At 36.0% G+C, this 26,441-nt stretch overlaps 1 protein-coding gene across 3 annotated transcripts in view; it reads right to left on the bottom strand.

Moving 5' to 3' along the window:
- ATRNL1 (attractin like 1) overlaps positions 1-26,441 on the bottom strand; it is a 739,265-nt gene that overhangs the window by 697,038 nt on the left and 15,786 nt on the right. For all 3 annotated transcript variants that reach the window (XM_058544074.1, XM_058544075.1, XM_058544076.1), the window contains exons 2-5: positions 11,535-11,618; positions 10,239-10,352; positions 4,928-5,056; positions 3,354-3,562 (exon numbers count right to left, since the gene is read on the bottom strand). In XM_058544074.1, the coding sequence (XP_058400057.1) occupies positions 3,354-3,562; positions 4,928-5,056; positions 10,239-10,352; positions 11,535-11,618 (536 nt within the window). The remainder of the gene's footprint in view (positions 1-3,353; positions 3,563-4,927; positions 5,057-10,238; positions 10,353-11,534; positions 11,619-26,441) is intronic.

The following is a 26,441-nucleotide window of genomic DNA, read 5'->3' as shown; positions in this document are numbered from 1 at the left end:
ACTTGAGGAAGGAACTGGATATACAAATCCATGAAGCTAATAGAACACCTAATTATCTCAATGCAAAAAGACATTCTCCAAGACACATGATAATAAAACTCACAAAAATCAATGACAGAGAAAGAATATTAAAGGCAGCTAGGGGAAAAAAAAAACAATAACTTCCAAAGGAACCTCCATTAGACTATCAGCAGTTTTCTCAGCAGAAACTCTACAGACCAGGAAAGAGTGGAATGATATATTCAAAATACTGAAAGATAAAAACTGTCAGCCAAGAATACCCTATCCAGCAAAGTTATCCTTCAGATATGAAGTAAAAATAAAGGCTTTCCCATACAAATAAAATCTGAGGGAGTCTACTGGCACTAGACCCGCCTTCCAAGAAATGCTGAAAAGAGATCTCCTACCTGAAACAAAAAGGAAAAAGTATACAAAACTTTGAGCAAGGTGATAAGTAGACAGAAGCAGAAAATTCCCATTCTATACCAGAATAGGTCAGTACACAATTGTAACATAAAGGTTAAAGGGAAAGGAAGACTTAAAAATAACTTTAACCACTTCAATTTGGTAATGAACTCACAATATAAAAAGAGATAATTTGTGGCAATAAAAACATTGAAGGGGAAGAGGAAAAGGATAGAACTTGTACAGGCAAATGAAGATAAGATGCTATCAGCATAAAAAGGACTATCTTATCTAGGAGACCTTTTATACAAACCTCACGGCAACCACAAAACAAAAATTCAGAGCAGAATCACAAAACATAAAAAAAGGAAACCGAGGAAAACATCACAGAAAACCACCAAATTGAAATGGCAGAAAGAAACACAAGGAAAAAAAACAATGGAAACATAGAGCAACCAAAAAAACCAAAAGATAAAATGGCACCATTAAGTCCTCACAAATCAATAATCACCCTGAATGTAAAGAGATTGAATTCACCAGTCAAAAGACACAAGAGTGGCTGGATGGATTAAAAAACAATACTCAACAATATGCTGCCTCCAGGAGACCCATCTCAGCACTAGAGACAAACACAGGCTCAAAGTGAAGGAATGGAAGATTATACTACAAGCAAATGGCAACCAAAAGAAAGCAGGTGTAGCCATACTTATATCAGACAAAACAGACTTCAAACCAAAAAAGATAAGAGACAAAGACAGACATTATATAATGATAAAGGGAGCAATCTATCAAGAAGACATAAAACAAACAAAAAAACAAACAACTCAATCAAAAAATGGGCAGAGGATCTGAACAGATATTTTTCCAAAGAAGATATACAGATGGCCAACAAGCACATGAAAAGATATTCAACATCACTCGTCATTATGGAAATGCAAACCAAGACTACAATGAGATAGCACCTTAAACCTGACAGAATGGCTATAATTAACAGGAAAAAAAATAACAAATGTTGGAGAAGTTGTGGAGAAAAGGCAATTCTCATACACCGCTGATGAGAATGCAAACTGGTGCAGCCACTATGGAAAACAGTATGGAGATTTCTCAAAAAGTTAAAAATAGAAATACCATATGATCCAGCTATCCCACTACTGGGTATTTATCCAAAGAACATGAAATCAACAATTCAAAAAGATTTATGCACCCCTATGTTCACTGCAGCATTATTCACAACAGCCAAGACATGGAAGCAACCCAAGTGCCCATCAACTGATGAATGGATAAAGAAGATGTAGTATATATATACAATGGAATACTATTCAGCCATAAAAAAGACAAAATTGTCCCATTTGCAACAGTATGGATGGACCTTGAGGGTATTATGTTAAGCGAAATAAGCCAGACAGAGAAAGACAAATACGGTATGATTTCACTCAAATGTGGAAGATATAACACATGGATAAGGAGAACAGATTAGTGGTTACCAGAGGGGAAAGACGTGGGGTGGGCAAAATGGGTAAAGGAGCACATATATATGGTGACAGATAAAAACTAGGCTACTGGTGGCAAGCACAATGTAGTCTTTACAAAAACTGATATATAATAAGGTACACCTGAAATTACACCATGTTATAAACCAATGTGACCTGAGTAAAATAATTTTTAAAAAAATAAAATACGTAAATAAAAAAAATAAAAGGACATTATTTTAGTTTCAAGACGAAATGAAAAAAAATGATATCTTAAGGCACTTTTTAGACAAAGAAAGGTCACAAATTATTAAAATAGCCACTTAACAAAATGCATGCCCCTATAATTAAAGAACATTGAGAAATTTGTATCAGTCATTATCATAAGAGGTAATCAAATTCAATTCAAGAAGAAATCACTGGTATTTTGTGTGGTCGGAGTAACTAATTACTTTTAATGAGATAACATGGATTTAAGATGAGCATGATTCATACAAAATCTAAAATAATTCCTCTAAATAAGTACTCAGCATACTCAGTACCACTTTTCCAAAAAGTCTTCTCAAGCATGATGAATACAACCACACGAGGAGCACATTCTCTTTGGTTTTTACTTAGACATGTCTGATAGGCACCACTGCTACTATTGCTACACTGCATACACACATGATCACATAACTTCAGATTATGTATTTCTTGAGTTAAGTTCCCTCTATCAACAGGATTAATATGTTGGCACAAAGTAAGCTCTCAATATGTAAATATAATTAGCACAAAGTAAGCTCTGGATGGGTAAGCATATGGATAACTAGACCTGTCTTCATTTAATTCCACAATTACAAAATTTAGGATTTTATACCCAAACACTTAAGTAAGCTGAAACTCTTCAATGTAGTCTAAAATTCATCTTTAATGATAGATATTTACAGAAATTCTTCCCCAGGAATCTCACTTTTGCAATAAGCAGCTGAAATACTTGATCTTCTTTTGAATACTTTAAATATTCCGTGTTCTATTAAAAATAGCCACAAGAGGTCAGTCTTTCCTAAGAAATAAGTTAAATATACTACACGCAGTACCTTCCAAGATAAGCATCTATTTCTGCAAAATATTATTTATGTTATCCAGTATAAATCAAATTTGAATGCACCACATGCTAAATTCAGTCCAGTCATTAAATGTTTGGAGATTCAACAAAAAATTACAGAAGATCATAATGATCATACACCTACAATGTAAAAAGAGCTTCATATAAACCTTGATTTTCAAAACAGCACATAGACAAAATCTTTACCAATTCTATTTGTGAAGAAGAAAACTATGAAGAAGCTGAGTATTAATCTGAGCATGCTAAAAACAAAATAAATATGTGATATTTGGGTGTGCAAACTGTAGCCTAACAAATGTGTGGAGAAACTGTATTAATCTATTAGATACATGAATCAACGTTTCAAAAGCCATCAGACCACAAGTGCTTACCTTGCCAACTATCATTGCAGACACACAATTTTTCTCCTGTTAGGTCACAGTAACCATGATCTGGACTCCCGCAGTTGGCTTTACAGTAAGGAATATCACAAGCTTCACCCTTCCAGTATTTATCACATTCACAGTATACTTGACTTGGAACAGAGATACTAGTTGTACATTTCCCATGACCAGAGCAATTGTTAGGACAAGAATTGATTCTGTAAAATATAATTCACATATTCAAATTCAAGATAATTGAAAAAGGATTTCGGTTGATATTTCATAAACTTTATCATTTTTATGTTGTGTCTTATGTGTCTCACAACACAATTTCACAATGTGACTTCAATTCTTTACTCTGTACCCTTTTACTCCTAATGCAATTCAGTTACATTCAGCTGCAACTAACCTTAGTTCACTCAATGAGTTTATTACTTTGCTACCAAGACTCCAAACTTCCAAGGACTATGCACTCAACATCTGCAGGGCCTATATAGTTCGAAGCACAATGTTTTGTAAAGACTTAAGTACTCAAATGTTCTGAATACATATTTTACAGAGAACAATTAAATTCATGCTGAAACAACATGAGAACTCAAGATATAACTTCGTTATATAATATTTAAATAGCATCCTATCGCCTATATATACACAGTTATAGAAGAAAAGGCATGTTCACCAAATTTTATTTTAAGGCGCTTTAACTGATTACATTCTACTATATACTTATTCTCCCTTGCGTACATACTTGAGATAAATAAACCCTATAATAAATTGCTAATTCAAAGATATTTAGAATATTCTACTCCTTGTGCAAAAATTCTCTGGTTATCATTTTCTACATTTCTGAAGATAGGGGAAAGAAAGATATCAAGTTCCTCTGTGCCATTCCTGTGAAAGCATCTGAAAGCATCTCTGGCTACTTCACTTCACCCTTGGACTTCCAGATATAAAAATTTATATAAAGTCTCAGACACATAATAGATTCTCAATAAATATTATATTTCTAATTTTAGAGGAGACAGTGGTATAGCCACTTACCTTATCTCCTAAGCCTCAATTTCCTCCTTGGAAAAAACCCACTTGACAGAATTGTTGTGAAGAGAATTAAAGAACATAATATATATAAAGCACCCAGTACCACCCAGTACAGTCTCTGGAATACAGAAGGACTATGAAAACTTAGCTCTTATAACCCTCTTCAAAGTAGGAGTAAAATACCTTGGAGCACAAAAAGGCAGAAGAGGGCTCCCTGCAATCCCACACACCCGGTTGCTACTAGTAAAGTTACACTAGTTTGTTTACCAACAAACAATTTTAAATTTTGTAATTAATTTTTAACCAAACTTAACTTGCTGCCATAATGTCTTGAGACTTAGAAATTATCCTAATACAAGCTTAGACAGCACTTTGAAGCATATTATTAAAGATTTTGTGTCACTTAGGAAAAGATCCTGTATATTTTGAAATTTAACACACTAGCCTGCTCCTCGTATATAAGACATTTAAAAAAACAAACAATAAACTCTTTTAAGTCAAATTATAAGAATCACTACAAGATGAAATTAAAAAAAAATACTTACGAATAAAAAATGTTGAAACCAGTTAGATTATATGCAGCATCACTAAAAAAATGTAACAGCGCATAGCCAGATGTTGTAACAACTTCAGGCACAGTTTCATTTCCCCTTATTTCAGGGACTATCAAACCACTATAAGAGAGCAGAATTGAACATTGTGTATATCAAAATACATATGCCTGTTAATCACATAAAACTTACTCAAAAATATTCTGTCAGAAATCACTAAGTATCTGTACTAGAATGGGCAACTAGGGAAATAAATCCAAAAGGAGTTCCTAGCCATTTCTCACCCAATCAGCTCTCCTACTGCTACCAATAAACTAACATCTATTCTCACATCACCACACTCCTTCGTCTCACCATTTAGACTGCAATGTCCCATTTCTCCCTTCCTCCTGCTATCCATCCTGTCATAATACTATAGGGTGGTCTTTTACTTAACTCACATATAAACCTTCACTTAAAGCCATCTTGGTACTCTAACAAGTGACCTTATAACTTTATTTTTTCCCACTGGTTGCAAATTCTGATGAAGCTACAAGAAACACTCCACACCAGGAAAGACTACAGTGACATTCTAGTTCAAGTTGTACACTTCCAACACACTAACCTAGGTATTTTAGGTCATGTAAAAATATACACTTTTTCTTTTTCTCTAAAATTCTGCATACTTATACAAATTATATTAATATGTAACTATTCCAAAAGACAATATTACTCACTTAAGCCCATACGCACACAAAATAAAATAAACTTTGTGGGGGGGAACATAAACGTGCAAAAGCAAGACTTCTAGGTTAGTAACTGCTACCTCTCTCTTTTTAAGCCTACTTGTTCTTGGGGAAAAATTATATATCTTCATTTACTTACACCATACTATCCTCTCTAAATCTGTGACAACATGCAATATGCAAAAGAAAAGAAGCTACTAACAACAAATGACGTTACTCAAAATAGTCAATTCCTTTAGACACTGTTAAACTTATGTTTTGGCACTACCAGGAACTGAATTCCCTCATTCAAATCATATTTGACAGAACAAAATGAAATATTATAGTCAAATAATCTATTTTGCAAATACATTCTGAAAAGCAAACAATTTAAAAAGTAACATTCTGAAAAGCAAATTAATCAATCAACTCTTGATGCTTTAATAATTATTATTACATCAACTAGCTTATGTCTGTGAATGAACAAAAGATTTTAAAAGGAGATTGCCAAGAGAATTCAAATTCTATAATACCAATCTTAGTTACACATATACATTTTTCATTGTAGTGAGATTATACCAAAATGAGTACATTGCTAAAAATAATATTCCCAAGTCTTTATAATAGATATAGTTAATCTCTCTGAAACAGATTAAAAATAAACAGATTTGTTTGCTCGGTGGTTTGTTTATAAGTGTTTTAAAAACATAAACGAAACAGGGCTTCCACTTCTTGCATAACACACCGAGCAATTTGGACCAATCAACCCTCCCACTGAAGTCAACTGGAAAAACAACAAATTTTCTAAAAACAAAAAAAATCAGCTTGAAGGTATTGGAGAACTAAGATGACGATGAGCCCAGCCCAGAAATGATGCCATTTCTCCTTACAGACATTTGCTGATTTCAAAGCTGGAGGTGCAGTTTCAAGGGCTAAGAAACTTGAGTTTCTAGGAAACTAGGAAAACAAAAAGTGGAACCCAGGGCCCTCACTTTGACCCAGGATCCAAAGACTAGGAGTAAAAGTGAACTAGTAAAAGACAAGCCCTCCAGGGTATTGCACTGCAGCGTGGGTGTGAACTACATCAATAAGTGAATATTGAATTAGGATTCAGTTAACTATGGACTGAAAGTGTACCCAGGTACTCTCTGTAAGAAAATAACATCTTTCTAGGCCTCAAATTATTACTACGTATGATTTCACAACATGATATCCAGTACATAATAAAAAAAAAAATAACACTTCTCCATTCCAATCAATTCTCCATATTCTAAAAAGTTGCCTACAGAATCGAGTCCAGTTTCCTTAGTTTGGTATACAAGAAAGCAATACTACAGTGATTAAGGGATTATAAAAACTGGGCTCATATCCTGACTCTATCACTTACTAGCTAAGCAACTTTGGGCCACTCAAGGAATCTCTCTGTGCCTCAAGTCTCCATTTATAAAATGGCAATAATAATACCTACCTGAAGGGTTACTGTGAGGATTAAATGAGTCAATGTATATAAAGACCTCTTGCACACTGCCTGGCACATCAGAGCATTTAGTAGATGTTACTGATTACCACTTATTGAATAATCCGGCTCCTACCTATCCCTTCACATTTCCTATGATCAAGGTACTCATAACTACTTACTACTGTCCCAAAGTATAATGTTCTTTAATGCGTCTATGCCTTTATACATGTTTTTCTCTACCAAGAATGTTCTATCTGGCCCCCATACTTTGTCTGTCATTCTTCTACTCATGAAGAATTAGTAACTTCTTCTAAAATCATATAGCACTCTTTTCATAACCTGATTATAACATTTATTGTGCTGTGTAAAAAAATCTGTTTATGTGCTGCCACCAGTGTCTAACTACTGTGTAGTGATGTAGCCTCCAAATCCTTGGAATTTCCCAAGTGATAGGAGTCTCTGTTACTCATGGTGGGCTCTGACAGTTTATGCTAATGAGGTGACTCATGGTGGGTCCCTAGACAGTTTAAGCTAATGAGATGACTCAGGAGGGGAGCTGACCATACCAGAAAGACCAACCATGTGATTAAAGGGTTGGGGCTTTAAGCCACAAGAAATCAATCTGACTTCCAGAGAGAGGAGGGGGGCTAGAAATTGAGTTCAACCTTGTGGCCAATGATTCAATCAATCATGCCTACATAATGAAACCCCAATAAAAACTCTGGACATGTGTAGCTCAGGTGAGCTTCCTGGATGGTGATACACACTAATGTGCTAGGAAAGTAACACGTCCTGAGGACACAAAACCTTTGTCTGTGATTCTCCCAGACCTCACCCTATAAGTCTCTTCATTTGATTGGTCCTGATTTTTATCCTTCATAATAAAATTGTAATCCTAAGCATAGTGCTTTCCTGAGTTCTGTGACTCATTCTAGTGAATTATTGAACCTGAGGGGGTAGTGGGCCCCCCTAAATTTGTAGCCAGCTGGTCAGAAGTGTGGGTGGCCTGAGGACCCCAGAACTTGCAACCAGTCTCAAGTGAGACCAGTCTTGTAGAGGACTGTGCACTTAACCTATGAAGTTTGGCCCAACTCCAGGTAGTTGGTGTCTGAAGTCACTGCAGTGGCCTGTATCTTATTACTTATTGCATCCTCCAGGCTTATGATAGTCTCTGGAATTGAGTAGGTTATCAAATGTTTGTTGAATAATAAATACTTATACAACTGGAATAATTCAAACATTTAGATTCTGAATTCTTAGCAAGGTGAAATGCAAACAGTATAGGCTTTTAAGTCAAGAGACTGTCAAGTTCTAATTCTGGCTCTACCATCTATTAGAAGTAAAAACTTGGGGCCAGCCCCACGGCATAGGGGTTAAGTTCAGTGCACTATGTTTCAGTGGCCCAGGTTCACGGGTTCAGATCCTGGGTGCGGTCCTACAACCATTCGTTAGCCATGCTGTGGCGGCAACCCACATACAAAAGAGAGGAAGATTGGCACAGATGTTAGCTCAGGGTGAATCTTCCTCAGCAAAAAAAAAAGTAAAACTTAATTTCTCTGAGTCTCAATTTTCTCAACTGTAAAATGGGGATAAATAGTACTTCTTCCACAAGATCCTTGTGAGGAGCAGATGACATTTAAACTGCCTAATACAGTGCTTAGCATCAAGTGGATATTCAATAAACATGAGTTTTCCATCTCCCTCAGGATAGATAACAGGAACACTTGTGAATGAAAAATCACTGCTTCCATCTTCATAGTCATATACTAAATCCCATCCTCCTAATTATCTTACAAAAGTTTCCTTTAGTATCAAGAAAGGGGGTAAGAGTGTTAATGGATCACCATTAATCAATGCAAAGCCATTATGACTCTAGAAAAACAAATGAAAAGGCACACATATAAATGATGGTCAGTCAATAGGGTCATAAAAATAGAGGAATGATAGCAGAGTGATATCTAAATTGCTAAAAATAAATGTACCAACTCCAGACCTTATCTAATTGTTACAATGAATTATCTTACAACATAATTATTCACAAGGCTCTACTCCATTTTCTATCTACTGTCCTTAGATGAAGGGGCTACTCCTGGCTACTTTTTATATAATTTTCAAACAACTCAAAAATTAAGTTCTGAAAGTATCTTGGGCAATAGCAATATCACAGAATAAGCGTCTAAACTCCCAAGGAATCACTCTGAAACAGTCATTCGGAAATACAAGTTCTCACACGTCTGTCCAAAACAATAATAGTTCACATTCCTGTTAAACAGAATATTTGTGACATAAATAGTAAAAAGAAAAAATAAAATAAAAGACTTTGAAGGGAATATTAAGCTTTTATCTATATTTAAATTTTTAACAATGACAGAACATATGAGATATTATGGAAATAACAAAAGTAAGAAATAATGTAATGAATAACTCTGCAACAATCATGTCAGTTAAATTGTACACAAAATCTACACTGTATGTTCCTAATTTTTTCTGTGTCTAATATAGTCTCTTCTACTCGCAAAATATTTTATAATAATTTGTACATACACACAGAAAAAATTTTTAAATTGATACTGAAAATGCTGTGATTTTAAAATTAAGTCTGACTACCTACTAACAATAAAATATTTGAAGTAACCAAAATTCCCAAGATTTGAGAACTGATAGAAACATTTCCTTTATTAAACCATTTCATAAAGCATAACCTAAGCTTTTTTTTACAGATTTTAAAATTTTATTGTTTCTCTGAATTAAAAAGACAACTATCAAAAATATATATTTTGTCTATTTCTTTGCTAGCTAGAATTCACATTAATCTATCCAAATAGGTAGTTCTGAAAACATATTCAAATCATTTTAAAAGAATAAACTATACACAGCAAGAATAAGGGATATTTAATAAGAAACCTACATTTCTGATATAGCACTTATTTATCTTTGCTATATTAATATTTACATTATTATATATCTACCTAAGTTGACAGGCACAGTATACAACATAGTATTACAACGATCGCTGAAATTTAACCATCAATATCTATGCTAAATTTATTTTTAAGTACAGATCAGTATATATTTAAAATTAATAAATTAGTTACTTTTCTACAACTGACTATAAGTTCATCAAGTAAACATAACTACTCACCTAAGTACAGCTATTAAAGGTGCATATATTGAATCTCCATCATAAACATACATATGATCCCAGCTACATTCTGTAGCAAAATGATTGAATCTTAATCTTAACACTGCATTTGGACTGAAAAAAAAATTAAAATATTTTTTAAATTAATATGTAATATATAAAGCACAGTGTAAAGAAATTTTAGACATAATATTTTATTAAAAACCTATTTACAGATAATTTTTCTATAAATTCTTAACTAAGTCACCAGAGTAAAACACTGATAAGCAGTCATATCTAATTTGTAAAAATGACTTGCAACTTCAAAATCTATTAACAGGCCATATGTATGTATTACCATTTTCTAAAAATTTAGTCAGTAGGAAACGTTCTATGTCTTGACTAAGGTAGAGGTTACATAGATTGTATACATTACTGAAACCTTACTGAACTGTACATTAAATATGGGTGCATTTTACTGTATGCAAATTGTACTTGAATAAAATTGATTTTTAAAATTCAACACTCATGAAACAACTATTCTTATTTCTACAGAACCCTTAACTAGAGGCTCTATTTATTTGAAGACCTTAACTAGAAGGTCTTCAAATTTTAATTGAAAGGTCTCAATATGATATACTATTAACAAATAAACAAAATGAGACCGTAAGTGCACAGAGAATTAATAACTTTTAAGTTCTAAAAAACTTTTAAAATAACCCAAAAAAACCATCCAGTTTTCCAAATACTCTCTTTAAAAATCATAAACTGGCTCAAAAAAATTCATATCAATTCATTTATGATCCATTCATAATATGTTTAAATAGATAAATTCAGTCTCAAGCCCTAATTACTGAAAAATATCTCTAAAAGGATAATTAACTCTCTCTTCTACAAAATGTTCTTTTTTTAACACCCTTAGAACTAAAACGCTGAACAGTATGAACCAATAGCATAATTCAGCATGGAATATTTTTATACTTTCCATGGAGTCTTCAAATTTCATAAAAAGATATTTAAAAGAAGCCAAAAATGCCTATTTGATTTAATGCCAGAGTAACATAGCTCAAAAATAAAATACAAGTAAAAATTAAACTATTACCACAAGTGAAGGGGTACTATAATTTATATTAAACTTGATATCTAAAAGTTGTAAATCTCATTAAAAAAATCGTGAATAATGTTTTCCAATAATATGCAATTGAATAACCTATACAACTATGAAGTTGCTACACTTTAATAATTTAATATTGATATAACAGATTCTTTATCATTTCAGAATAAAATAAATTAATTTAACCCAAATTGTATACTTACTAGCCTTCAATTAGCCATGTACATTTAGTTTTATACTTATAGTTAATTGGACCATCTGTTAAATATCCAGAAGGTTCCGTTAACCTAGAAAACAAAATCATGAAAATAATTGTCTTAAAGTGACTTTAAGACATATAGTAGCATAAGAAAATTAAAAAGACATTAAACCAAAGGAATGGGATGTAGGAATTTCCAAAAGGGAGAATTTATTTACACCTTAGGAAAATTTTCACATTGCCATGTATCTCTCCACATCTCAAAAGAACCTTCTTTGGGAACTTTAAATCTTGAAATATTAAAACTGTTTCATTTTACACAGTGGAAAAATCACACTGAAAAGACTGAACATTGTACTGATGAGTTCACTGTTGATGTGAAATAGAGCAAGTTAAATTTCCTCTGCACAAAAATTACGTGGAGGCAAAGAATGAAGATCAAATGCACTTTGAAAGATGCAGGTATGGAACAGAGCAATAGTATAAGTACATACCACTTTGGGGAGTTACATTGTTAACTATATTTGCTTTTCATGCAACAGGATTGCTAAAGCAGCTGTCACCAGACTTTACTGAGTTTAGCCACCTGTTTTTATTATCATTTTCTCTGTCTACTTTATTCCTAGTCCAAGAACTCAATCAATTTTAAAGATAGGGTAAATCAAAGGTTTTATACTCTTCTATTCTAAACATAAAAAAGAAAAAGAAATTTTAAAAAAACTTCAGATTTTCAGAATTTAAAAGTATTTAAAACAAGAACCCAACCTACTTCATTTTGTTCTCCTTTAGCCCAATTATTTTACCAACAAAAGACCATATTTTAAATAATAAAACATTTTCCCATCTAGCCTTTACATATTTATATATGCATACACACATCAAGGCTTATCAGTCTTCATATATTCACATATCCAAACACACATGTATACACATACACACATATACATACAGATATCAGGGTTATGATCTAGTTTTAGATAAAATTAAATTTTCCTTATAGTTTAGAGTCTTAAAAATATTAGGGGAAAAAAACTTTCATTTACCTAAAGCAGGGTTGACAGACAGGTCAGTCAATATGAATGGTATTTGTAAATCTTTCATAATCCCTGCAAATTACTTTGGGTAATAAAGGGGCTAATTCATGCTTGGAAAAGTTTTTGAAGAGCAACAGACAAATTCCAACGTTCTCAAATTACTGTAATAACAAATTGAGCATTTTCTACGTGTCAGGCACTACTGTAAGCGCATAATGTGTTACCTCATTTAAAAATTTCAAAAACCCTATGAGATAGTAAGTAATTATTAATCCCATATTACAGATAAGAAAACTGAAGCACAGTTTAAATGACAAGTTAAATAACTTGTCCTGATTTTTCACTTCCAATAATACCAGATGAACTAATTCAGACAAACCTCCACTGAAGACAACTTAAAAACCTAAGGAATAATTTTAAAATCTTAAAAGCATCTTATAAGTAACAAAATGGTAAGATCTACCAAGCCAAGATGCAGAAGTCACAAATTCTTTAAGAGGAGCCAGGCACTCAGAGGTACTTTTGCTCTGCAGAAATTTGTCTATTTAGAAAAGACTGCCAAAGGGCCGAGAGTGCTTTTGGCAGCGGGGCGGGGGGGGCGGGGGTGGTCAATGTTGGAGGCAATGGCCCACAAAAGGGGCTCAAATAAACAACATGGCACTCTGAATTGGGACCCAGTGTCTTGCTATTAGGGTAACGGTGTACCAGAAGTAACCAGCCCTTACATGGACTAGCTACGAGTCATCTGGGTAGCAGAAAACCCCAAGACTTACAACTGGCTTAAGGTGATACTAGAAATGTTAGTATGCCAAGACTCCCAAAAAATGATACAAAAATACTCTCTAAAGAAGATAACGTTATCCCAGGCCTCAAATTATTTCTACCAATAATTTTCATATAAAATGTCTAGCATGATCAAAGATAATTAGGCATATGAAGACAACAAAATAAGAACCAACAGACAATGGGAAGAGAACCTGAAGATATTTCAATTATGGAGATTATCAGATGAGTCCTACAAAACAAACACAATTTACTAAGTTCAAAACGACAAGATTTAAAATTTTGGTAGTTAATTGAAAACTGTAAAAAGTAACGGCATATTTGAAAAAAATAATGGGAAATTCTAATACTGAAAACTATCATAATCAAAATTAAGAATTTGACTCCAATGAACTGAGATTCTAGCTGAGGGCAGGGTAAATACAGAATGGGGAGTGGCAGAACAAAATCATAGATATCAATTATGGTCTTGTAAGGATCATATATAACAGCTTTGCATAGTTTCTATTTGCTATTATATGTACATCTTGTCTCTCCTTCACATTTTTATTTTATATACAAGTTGCCGTAAATTAACTTTACCATTTAGACTTAGATAATGAAATATTTGGTGTGACTGTGACTGAATATGAAGAGTAATTAATATAACCAATGACAGAAACAATGACTCTTGGGACTATGTGTTTCCTCATTTTAGACAAAGGATGAGAACTTCTTCACTTGGAAGAAGTATATCTTCTTAGGTATAAATATAGTGTTGTTTGGTTTTGGGGGAGTTCACATGTGTTCAGAAGGAAGCATACAGAAGCTGAATAATCAAAGGGTAGACTGTACCAGTTATCCATCACCTCTCACCTCAAAATTCACACTATTTGCCTACTCTGTGAAAATAGATCTGGGCCCTTTAAATATTTTTTCTTTGCCAGATGGCATGATGTTAAGCTGGCATGCTTCGTCAGTAGAATGCACTGGAGAAAGCGCAGGAGAAGAATTTTGCCTCCTGGTTCCAATGTACTCACTCAACAAGCTCCTGCAGCTTGTCGGCTTCCACAGTACGTGATGGCCAGCAGCACCCAGCCACCAACAGCTTCCCCTAGCACTTCCTCTCAGGCAATTTTGCAGCAGAGTGCCTCTAGTGAGACACTGTCCCATGAACAGCTTTCCCCAGCATCCTATAAAGTAATCATAGCAAATCCCAAAGGACAGATGTCAAGCAACTTCCACCAGTGAGGCATTACAGCAACTTTTCCGCCATTCAGTAAGCCACAGCGATGCCCTCCCAACAAGGTCTGGATCTGAGGCCAGGAGGCAGGGGCTCTTACTTAAGTGCTCTGTCTCAGCAATGGCTGCTCCTTATACCTACTATTTTATTTTCTTCAGTGTTCTCTTGATTTCTTACTAGCCAATTTCTCATTACTTCAATCCCTGTTATAGTCAATAATTCTTTACATTAAACTTTTCCTCTTAAAATTACTGTGTGATTCTCTTTCCTGATTGGACCCAAACCAATCAACAATAATCAAGGATATGCAAAATAAAATCATAATAATATACCACTACGCACCCAACAGAATGGCTAAAATTTAAAAGATTGATAACATCAAATATTGGCAAGGATGTGGAGAAAAAGAATTCTCATAGGAATAAATCAGCACAACAACTTTAGAAAGTAATTTGGGGGCCGGCCCGGTGGCTTAGCAGTTAAGTGCGCACGCCCCGCTACTGGCGGCCCGGGTTCAGATCCCAGGCACGCACCGACGCACCGCTTCTCCGGCCATGCTGAGGCCGTGTCCCACATACAGCAACTAGAAGGATGTGCAACTATGACATACAACTATCTACTGGGGCTTTGGGGAAAAAAAAGGAGGAGGATTGGCAGTGGATGTTAGCTCAGAGCTGGTCTTCCTCAGCAAAAAGAGGAGGATTAGCATGGATGTTAGCTCAGGGCTGATCTTCCTCACAAAAAAAAAAAAAGAAGAAAGTAATTTGTTATTATCTTGCATAGTTGAAAACAGACATATCTTATGCAGTGGCCAACAGTGTCCGTGCTACACCCATATCCTCTCAGACCCCCTTACCATTTCCAGACACTCCAGCCTGATTTCCTCAGGCCAGCACCTGCATCTTCGCTGAAGGGTTCCCCTCCGGCTGCTGGAACCCACTCTTCCTGTGCATACCGTGGGCTGAAACTGCCTGTGAATCAACATCCTCCCAGTGGCAGCCCTTAGCCAATGAACGATTTGGTTTAAAGAGTGTAAATACCCCAAGCTTCCTTACCTCTTTGCTGGCATAATAATGAAGTGCATTTTTTCCCCAGCATTTCCCTGTGGGATTAGGCTCTAGTCACCTACTGTGGTAGTTGACTTGATAACATATGTCTTATTGGCTCCTTCTCTTCTCTGTATCACTTCTGTCAGTGTCCCTGCACCTCCCAAATATACTACACATGCTCAATTCATGTCTCAAGATCTGCTTCAGGGTGGTGGAAGGGAAAGTGACCAAACTGACAATGAGTACCAGGAAGCAGATCTTCAGGATGGGATTCTGGGGTTGAATAATTCACTGGCCAGATGGCAACAAGAGCCACACTGAGGGTGGTGGACAGAGTAGTAATAACCCATAGCACGCTATAGCAGCACAATGACTAAGACTTTCACTTGCGGTGAATTGAGCTGGGATACTAGCGGAAGGTGATGCACTGACTAATGCAACAGGCATATGTAATATCTCTAATATCTGAAATACAGTATCAAGGGTAATTATAAGGACTGTGGAATTAGTTGATTGCCGTTAAAAGCCATTGATATGTTGAAGGAAGAAAACTGCAGCGGAGTGCCTCCAGTGAGACACCTCCACATGAACAACTTTCCCCAACATCCCATAAGACTCAGTTCACCAACCACCAATTTTAGATATAGTGTTAAGAGCCAGGGGACTCCGTAACATTTAAAAAGACTCTCTACCTAAAGCCCGAGGGTAGATCAAGCTGATAAACAGGCCCAGGACCAGAGTGTGAGAGGAGCAGAATTACAGAAAAAGTTTAATTCACAGCCCTGGCAAGACTTCAGTGCTAAAGACCTCAGTGCCCCTACAAGGAGGTGAAACCCTGATACCTAGGAGGATGTCATCTGGGTAAATGCACTTGAGAAGCTTGAACCCCTAGATTTTTTAGCCCTTTGGGCCTGCAGAAGTCTTTCAAAAGCCAGGGTTGACAGAGAAAAAATTCCCACCCTCTTTAAATGAATTCTTGCTCTTAAGCCATAGCAACAAGTAACACCAGAATTGAATTAAATCAATTTAAGCAATCAACAACAATTGGCTACAGTAATAATGCATCCAAAAGCCATGCAATTAGTGGCAACCCCATATACAGTGACCACGCAAAAAGAAAAATTAAAAATTCCCAAATGTTTGGAAATTAAGCAACAGACTTCTAAGTGAAAAGGATAATTAGAAAATGGTTTTTTTTTTTTTTTTTTTTGTGAGGAGATCAGCCCTGTGCTAACATCCGCCAATCCTCCTCTTTTTTTGCTGAGGAAGACGGCCCTGGGCTAACATCTGTGCCCATCTTCCTCCACTTTATATGGGACGCCGCCACAGCATGGCTTGCCAAGCAGTGCGTCGGTGCGCGCCCGGGATCCGAACCAGCGAACCCTGGGCGCCGCAGTGGACCGCGCGCACTTAACGGCTTGCGCCACCGGGCCGGCCCCAATAGTTTTAATTTAATAATACTAAAACCACAATATATCAAAATTTATGAGATGAAGTTAAACTAGTGGTTAGAGGGAAACTTAGAGCTCTAAATGTGTATATTAGAACGTTGAAATCAATTATCCAAGACTACAGCTCAAGAAACTAGAAAAAGAACAGTAAATTAAAATGAAAGTATAAGGAAAGGAATAATAAAGAACAGAAATCTCTAACATAGAAAATAGTCACACAATAAAAAAAATTAACACAACTAAAAGTTGGCTTTATGAAGATTAATAAAATTAGTAACCCCCAGCAAAACTGATCAAGAAAATAAACATATATATTAATTATCACTATCAAAAAGGATGAGGGGGGCCGGCCCGGTGGCGCAAGCGGTTAAGTGCGCGCGCTCCGCTGCGGCGGCCTGGGGTTCGCTGGTTCGGATCCCGGGCGCGCACCGACGCACTGCTTGGCAAGCCATGCTGTGGCGGCGTCCCATATAAAGTGGAGGAAGATGGGCACAGATGTTAGCCCAGGGCCGTCTTCCTCAGCAAAAAAAAAAAAAAAGAGGAGGATTGGCGGATGTTAGCACAGGGCTGATCTCCTCACAAAAAAAAAAAAAAAAAAAAAAAAAGGATGAGGGACATCACTACTGATGCTATACAAAGAATAAGACATTAAGAACAACTTCATATCAATGAATTTGACATTTTAGATGAAATGGAAAAATTCTTTAAAAAGCACAACTTGACAAAACCAACACAAGAAGAAATGAAAATCACAAATATCACTCATAAAAAGTCCTAAACAAAATATTATCAAATTTAATCTAGCAGGTATCTAAAAAGGATAACATACAACAGTGTTCCTAAGAGAGGTATGTCTGAAGACCTGGAAGCCCATGAAATAGCATGATAAATTTGAGGAATTGCAAACCATTCAGTAGATCAATGGGGAACATCTAAACAGGAGACTATATAGGGTAATCCATTTGCCAGTGGTTATAAGAATGGAGAAGATGGATTTAACAGTTACTCAGATTGGTTCAAGGAAGGAACCCATAAATTTAATCGTACTAATCTTTTGAGCAACTGAAATTTACCTAATACTTTTGCATTTAATTTACAAAATCATTTGCTGATACAGTATGAAAATTATCCCATGCCTAACATGAAACCCTTTCAGGGCAAAAAAAGCAGCTTTACAGAGGCTTTTTCCTCAAAAACATTGCAAGGCAAATATATGAACAACCCCTGCTGACTCAGGCAAAAGACTACAGTGGAAGCGAACAATACACACACCAAGAGCCTGGGAGGAAAATCTGGGGAGAGAGACTCTTTGAAGAATTAGGGCATTGAAAAGCTATACACAGTGCGTGGGCCTATACAATGGAATTTGGGAAGCCACATGCATACCCAGGGCAGACCACATGCTCAGAAAAGACCTGAGAAGACTCTACACTTTCACTTCTGGCTAATTTTTAGACTCAGAGCAAGAAGGAAGTAAAGGCTAAGGCCGAGTCATAAACCTGGCTAAGCACTCAAGAAGTACCCCAAAAGAGTCAATCTGCAAAGACTGGAGAGTTCTTCATGTTTACTTGGCTCCAGGCATTCAAGGAAATCTGTGTCAAAACACTAGCTGACCACAAGCTCAAGGAACAGAGACTTTAGACACCATAAACAACAAAGAATACAATCATTACAAGAATAATTTAGAAAAGTCACAAATACACAACTAAAACCTACATAAGCAACAAAAATGAACCCTGAGGAAGGGGAAGAATCTGATTTCTAGAGTTACCACATTATTATAATCAAATGTCCAGTCTCCAACAAAAAATCACAAAGCATGCAAAGAAACAAGAGTGTATTGCCTATTCACAGGAGAAATTAACAGAAACTGTCCCTGAGGAAACACAGACATTGGACCTGCTAGACAAAGACTTAAAATAACTGTTTTAAATAGGCTAAAGAGTTCAAGGAAACCATGGAAAACAGCTAAAGGACACCAGGAAAATAACATCTCAACAAATAGAGAATATCAATAAAGATTCAGAAATTTTATAGTTATAGCCTCGAAGTCATATTATTTCCATTCTCTCAAGAAGCAAGGTAATAAAAGAGGAAATTCTGTATAAAAGTTTCCTTTTATCCTATCCTACTGAGGGATCTAAGCCAGGCTTAGATCAGCAGGGTCCATTAAGAAATTCTTCTCCCTAGTTTCTAATTCAGTTTTAACAAATCCCTAAAATCAGAATATTGCCATAATTTAAACTGTAAAAATTTCCAAAATCAGGGCTGAACTTAATGATACAAATTATCAGACATAAATCAAGCCTGTGCAATAACAGTTTAGAGCCTCAGGGACTTAATTTGAAAGAAAATCCTAATTTGGTCCATGACTCTACACAGCTACTTCTATTTTAATTTCTTCTATAACACAAGAATATAAGTATAACATATTCAAAAAGCACCTTAATACATAGTTAAGAAATATATAGCCCTTTTTAAAAGGAAATAAAGCTGGAAATTCAATTTAAGAACAGGCAGCCCCGCTTTGCAAGTATTACCTACAATATAATCCATCTTCCTACTTGGGAATACCCCTCCCAAACTGCAGATGAGGAAATGGCCTCTTCTCTCTACTGCTACTGAGGGTCTCTTTCCCCCAAAGCCCCCTATTTCTCTACCACCCCACTCCTCCAACTGCTCTAGTCCTGTCCTATGTTTCCCAACTCCTTACCCTTAGTTTAAAATGTATCTTCCCTCCTCCAAAAACACATACACTCTAGGAGCGACCACTTAGCCCTTATCTCCCACCTAAAGGAGGTAATGCGAAGGAACTGTTACAAGTCCCCCACTAGGCTACACAACAGGAGTACATGGAAACTACCTACTCTGTCCCATCCTCTTTAACTTCAGGGGCACAATTACACAGACTTAAAAGAAAACTCTACTCACTATAGCCCCTGAATTCCTTCTCTACTTTCTTCTCCCATCGCCAGCACTAAAGCTCCTACCAAGAGCCTACCGTGGCCTCCACTACTGCAAAGAGGTTTCCTCTGTAGCATTTCCTCTCTGCTGGAAACACGGGAGGCTGACACCAAACAAGATAAGGGATGGAAAATCCTTCCTCACCACCAAGAGATAGGAGTAAGGGGGAAAAGCCCTTGCCACCACCACAATAAGGAAAGAGCAATTCTCCCTTTGTAGTTTCCTGATCTCTTCTTTAACCTTAAGAACCTTCACCTCCATGCCACTTGAGCAAAACACTCCCATTACATACTTTGGTCATCTTCACAATCCGTAACCATTCCTCTTCTAAAATTCAGAAATCTTACTCTCCAAATTCATACTCTGACCACAAACACCTAGTTTTCAATCTATTTCTTCACTTCTTACTCCTAATACCCTTACATCCCAACTGGGTAGAGACCTCCAGAAATCAGGTAGCATATAGTTCAGCTATTTAAAAGGTAAAATAGGCTTCTTACATAACTACTATTTCTAATGTTGTTTCTACAGTGCATTCTAAGTTTCAAACAATTAACTTACTTTAATTTTGTGGCAGTCTTGTTCTTGAACTGAGAACCATATTGACATGTTAACCTAGATCGAGACTCCATAAACTATTGGCCTATTGCCTGTTTGTGTAAATGAAGTTTCACGGGAACACCACCACACCACACCCACTTGTTTACATATGTCTAAGATTGCTAACATGCTACAAGAACAGAGTTTAGTGGCAACAGAGACCATCTGGCCTGCAAAGACTAAAATATCTACTACCCGGCCCTTTACAGAAAAAGTTTGCCAATCCCCGTCTAGATGCCTGCCACACGCCCATATGTCTTCCAGTGTCTCATCTAGCTGAAACCGCCCAGTCTAGAGTCCCTGATCAAATACGCATGCTGGGCTGTTTATAACACAGAAGTGGCCACTACTAAATGCAAGAAAACCAGCACAAACATTAAACAGTTAATTAACTAAAATTAAATCAACTGAAGTGCTGTTCTCTATCCTGGTTATGAATATAAAATTGGATTAAGACATTATAAAAATAAGAAAATGCAATAGTTTCAATATTACAAAGTCTCTGAAACAATAAATCCTGTTTATCAAAGAATATGGTTTTAGTGCTGGTATAACCACTCTACAAGGAAGAGTCAGATCCACTCAGGGATAGTGTTTATGCAGGGTCACCTTTGTAAGCCATCCTCACATGGAAGTCTCTTCCTAAAACACTGTTTTTAATTAAAATATTATTTAACAGTTTATTGATTTCTTTTTAAACAAAATGAATGAAGACCTCTATATTATATCCATTGGTATTAATTTTTTTCCTCTCTGCACATTGATACATTTTTGTATTACACTGTGTTGAGTTTGCATTTCTTCTTGTTTCCTTCAAGTGCACTCTGCATCCCTCACTCCCAAGTCTGCATTCTCTGTCCACCTGATCCCTAATAAAAGTTTAGGTGACCTCATCTGCTAGAGTAGTAGTCTCCAAACTTTATCATGCTCCCTAATCAGCAAAAATTTGTATTATATAACTCAAATATATATATTTACATGTAAATAAACATAAACTATTTAAAATATTGTGCACTGTAAATTTAAAAATCAAAATTAAAAATAACACTAATAGAAGTCCTAATATTTTCTTCCCATCCTCCAGTAAGTTATCTTGGGTACCATTCCACTTTGGGGATCACTGATTTGTACAAATCATATCCTTGCCACAGAGTTATTGACTTTCTTAGTTAATCACTTTCTCCCACGCAAGTACACTAACCAAGCTGGCTATACTAGTTGAATTGGCCATCAGCACACACAAAAATCTCTCCACAGATTGGTCTCAGTGATAACAAACAGTATGTGCTCATTAGTCTACTCTCAAGTCTGATATCAAAGGAAGGAGCTATTTATACCACCCTCTTCCCATGATTTGGGGTGGAAAATAATCGACTTCTGGTAGAATGCCACTGGTAAGTCCATCATCGTTTCTCCTCCAGCAAATAAAGAGAACTTTGTCTATGATCCTTCAAAATACTGTATTCCCACTGCAAATCTCTCCCAATCTCGCCTTCAACTGGGCTTCAAATAGTTACCAGGACTAAACAGTGCCTTCAGGATGAATGTTACTAAGACCAATACCAAAAAGGTTTCATCATTTTAACTCTTGATAAATTATACTGGAATTGACAACAGCTATTCTGTGTATTCAGAAGACTTTCATTCAAATATTTGAGCATCTGTGGGCCAAATATTATAATTAGGCATTTACTTCAAGATTTCTGGCCATGTTAAATATGGCTACGTCAAGTTGACTTCCACTCCGAGCAAGGAAGCTGCAGAGACAGGAGGAAGAAATTAAGCTACCAGGCAAGATATTTCATTTTGAAGAGACTTGATTCAGTTGTACTCATTTCTTTTTTTACTGATTGTAAGGGAGAGAACATATTGTCCACTCTTCGTGTTTCCATGTGGAGGGATTTTAATTAGAGTGACACTCCTGGCCTCTCTCCCCACATCTCACTCCCTCCTCCTTCCCCAGTGGAGAAGGGGTGGCTTCTGATTGGTAAGTTAAGCAGAAAAAACTGGGCATGCAAAGCTCAGCCGATTCTAGGCAGAGGGGATGAATTCTGCCTACCTTCTTCCATGTACAAGTGCCCTGCCTGGAAATATGGACCAGCAATTGTCTAACTCTGCCTGCAGGTAAATTTAATTTTGAAGTGAAGTATTAGATAGCCCATTATGGCCACACATGGAAGTTATGTTCTCCATAACAATACTGATAAAGCTGATATTTTAGCCATTAAATATCTGACTTCTAGGCCTATTTCTTTCTTTTTTTAAAACTTTTTTTATTATACATTTATTTTCCCCCCAAAGCCCCAGTAGATAGTTGTATGTCATAGTTGCACATCCTTCTAGTTGCTGTATGTGGGACACGGCCTCAGCATGGCCGGAGAAGCGGTGTGCGTCGGTGCGTGCCCGGGATCCGAACCCAGGCTGCCAGCAGCAGAGCGTGCGCACTTAACCGCTAAGCCATGGCGCCAGCCCTCTAGGCCTATTTCTAACTGACAATGAACTCTAAAATTCTAACAATGATATTCCCAAATATGAGGATTTCAGCTCATTAATGCATTTTTTCCTCAACATCACCTTAAGTCACTGAGATAACTATACAACCCAAACATATTTAAGTTATACAGCCTCTTTCACATGGTAATCATTCTTTTCAAATTCATCTGCTATCTAATGATAAGGACAATCTCTTCCCCTTCTGGCTAAACTGACATCACATCTACTAAGCATTCAAAACCTTAAGGTGTCTATACCATATTTTTCCTATTCACTTTTTGGCCCAAGTGGTACTTCAGAATATGGTATGACAGCAAAAGCGGTTGTAAGAGGAAAGTTTATAGCAATACAGGCCTCCCTCAACAAACAAGAAAAATCTCAAACAACCTAACAGTAAACCTAAAGGAACTGGAAAAAGAAGAACAAACAAAGCCCAAATCCTCAGAAGAAAGGGAATAAAAATCAGAGCAGAAATAAATGAAATAGAGACTAGAAAAAAAATCAATGAAAATAAGAGCTGGTTCTTCAAAAAGATAAACAAAACTGACAAACCTTTAGCTAGACTCACCAAGAAAACAAGAGAGAGGGCTCTAATAAATAAAATCAGAAATGAAAGAGAAGAAATTATAACAGACATCTCAGAAATACAGAAGATTATAAGAAAATACTACGCCAAGTTGGATAATCTACAAGAAATGGATAAATTCCTAGAATCATACAACCTTCCAAAACTGAATGAAGAAGAAATAGAGAATTTGAATAGACCAATCACCAGTAAAGAGATAGAAACCGTAATCAAAAACCTAGCAAAAAATAAAAGTCCAGGACCAGACAGTTTCCCTGGTGAATTCTACCAAACATTCAAAGAAGACTTAATACCCATCCTTCTCAAAGTCTTCCAAAAAATTGAAGAGGAGGGGAAGCTTCCTAATTCATTCTACAAAGCCAACATTACCCTGATATCAAAACCAGACAATGACAAAACAAAAAAAGAAAATTACAGGCCAATATCACTGACGAACATCGATGCAAAAATCCTCAACGAGATAGTAGCAAATCAAATACAACAATACATTTAAAAGATCATATACCATGATCAAGTGGGATTTACTCCAGGGATGCAGGGATGGTTCAACATCCATAAATCAATCGTGATACACCACATTAACAAAATGAAGAATAAAAATTATATGATCGTTTCAATAGATGCAGAGAAAGCATTTGACAAGATACAGCATCCATTTATGATAAAAACTCTGAATAAAATGGATACAGAAGGAAAGTATCTCAACATAATAAAGGACATATATGACAAACCCACAGCTAATATCATACTCAAGGGAGAAACACTGACAGCTATCTAAGAACAGGAACCAGACAATGATGCCCACTTTCACCACTCTTATTTAACATAGTATTGGAAGTCCTAGTCAGAGCAATCAGCCAGGAAAAAGAAATAAAAGGCATCCAAATTGGAAAGGAAGAAGTGAAACTGTCACTATTTGCAGATGATATGATTTTATAAATAGAAAACCCTAAAGAATTCACCAAAAAACTTTTAGAAACAATAAATGAATACAGTAAAGTTTCAGGATACAAAATCAACACACAAAAATCAGTTGCATTTCTATAGACTAACAACAAAGTAGCAGAAAGAGAAATTAAGAATACAATCCCATTTACAATTGCAACAAAAAGAATAAAATACCTAGGAATAAATTTAACCAAAGAGGTAAAAGACCTGTACACTGAAAACTATAAAACCTGGTTGAAAGAAATTGGAGAAGACACAAAGAAATGGGAAGATGTTCCATGCTCTTGGATTGGAAGAATTAACATAGTTAAAAATGTCCATACTTTCTAAAGCAATCTACAGATTCAATGCAACCCCTATCAAAGTTCCAATGACATTTTTCACAGAAATAGAACAAAGAATCCTAAAATTTACATGGATGAGAATCTTGTAAAAGCTATACCCCCCTGCCTAGAAAAATTCATATAAATAATATTTGTATACTAGTCTGAGGATTCACCAATCACTCACAGCCCATCCAGGAACCTGACATTAAAGACTCTGGTTATAATATACATTCAAATAATCAAAAAGCTCAGAGATAAAATATTGCTACATCATAGAGAAGTGTTTCATAAGCTTAGATTTTTCTTTTGGTATCTTTGTGTACTATAAAATGCACCCATTCTTATTAACTTTATAAAGGACAAGTAAGAACTCTGCAGAACAATAATCTCTTTTCACTGAAGAATGAAAAAGACATGACTGAGAAACTGAAAGAAACAGGCAGAACTTTAGAAGAGCTACAAGAATCAGCTTGGTCACTTAATGAATATGTTACTCAACCTCCCTAAGCCTCAGTTTCGTTGTGTAAAACAGTCATAACAGTAATACTTATTTATAAGATTGTTTTAAAAAAGTAATGAGATAAAACTTATCAAGTGTTCAGTAAAGCAGCAAAGCAAATCCATGTAAAGTTCATGGCAGATTGGCCGAAAGAGATCTCAAACCTCCATCAGTTTGGTACCAGAACTCACGATCTTAAGTAATATCTACGCTATCTGGAAATTCAGAAGACTAAGAGTTTATAACTAAGGAGAACCTTCTTATTGAAGAGCAAAAGATAGCTTGATATGGAAAAAGAACCAGACAGATATGATTTGGCAACTCATCTGTCACTTAATAGCTGTCAGACTTTGCATAAATAATTGCTTCAGGTCTTTTATCCTCTATTCCCACTGAAAACAAGAATAACAATACCTACCCACAGGATCTTCATCAACAATAAAAAAGGTACTACATGTAAAAGCTTTTTCCACCGCATATACTACTTCTCCTCTAAACTCATAATTTGGGGCCGGCCCCGTGGCTTAGCGGTTAAGTGTGCACGCTCCGCTGCTAGCAGCCCCGGTTCGGATCCCGGGCGCGCACCGACACACCGCTTGTCTGGCCGTGCTGAGGCGGCATCCCACATACAGCAACTAGCAGGATGTGCAACTACAACACACAACTATCTACTGGGGCTTTGGGGAGAAAAAGGGGAAAAAAAGGAGGAAGACTGGCAATAGATGTTAGCTCAGGGCTGGTCTTACTCAGCAAAAAGAGGAGGATTGGCATGGATGTTAGTTGAGAGCTGATCTTCCTCACAAAAAAAAACAAACAAACTCATAATTTAAGTTTGGAAATGCTACTTTTAATGCTATTAATATTAGTCTTAGATGAAACAGAATAATAAATTATATTTTCTAGAAAAAATTTATTATTAGCATAATCATATTGTCAAAAAAGTATAAATGAAGCCT

Source organism: Diceros bicornis, chromosome 6 (assembly GCF_020826845.1).
Source record: "Diceros bicornis minor isolate mBicDic1 chromosome 6, mDicBic1.mat.cur, whole genome shotgun sequence".
NCBI classification, from domain to species: Eukaryota; Metazoa; Chordata; class Mammalia; order Perissodactyla; family Rhinocerotidae; genus Diceros; species Diceros bicornis.
Note: the sequence above shows the minus strand (reverse complement) of the source record. Positions and strands in the feature narration are given on the sequence as shown.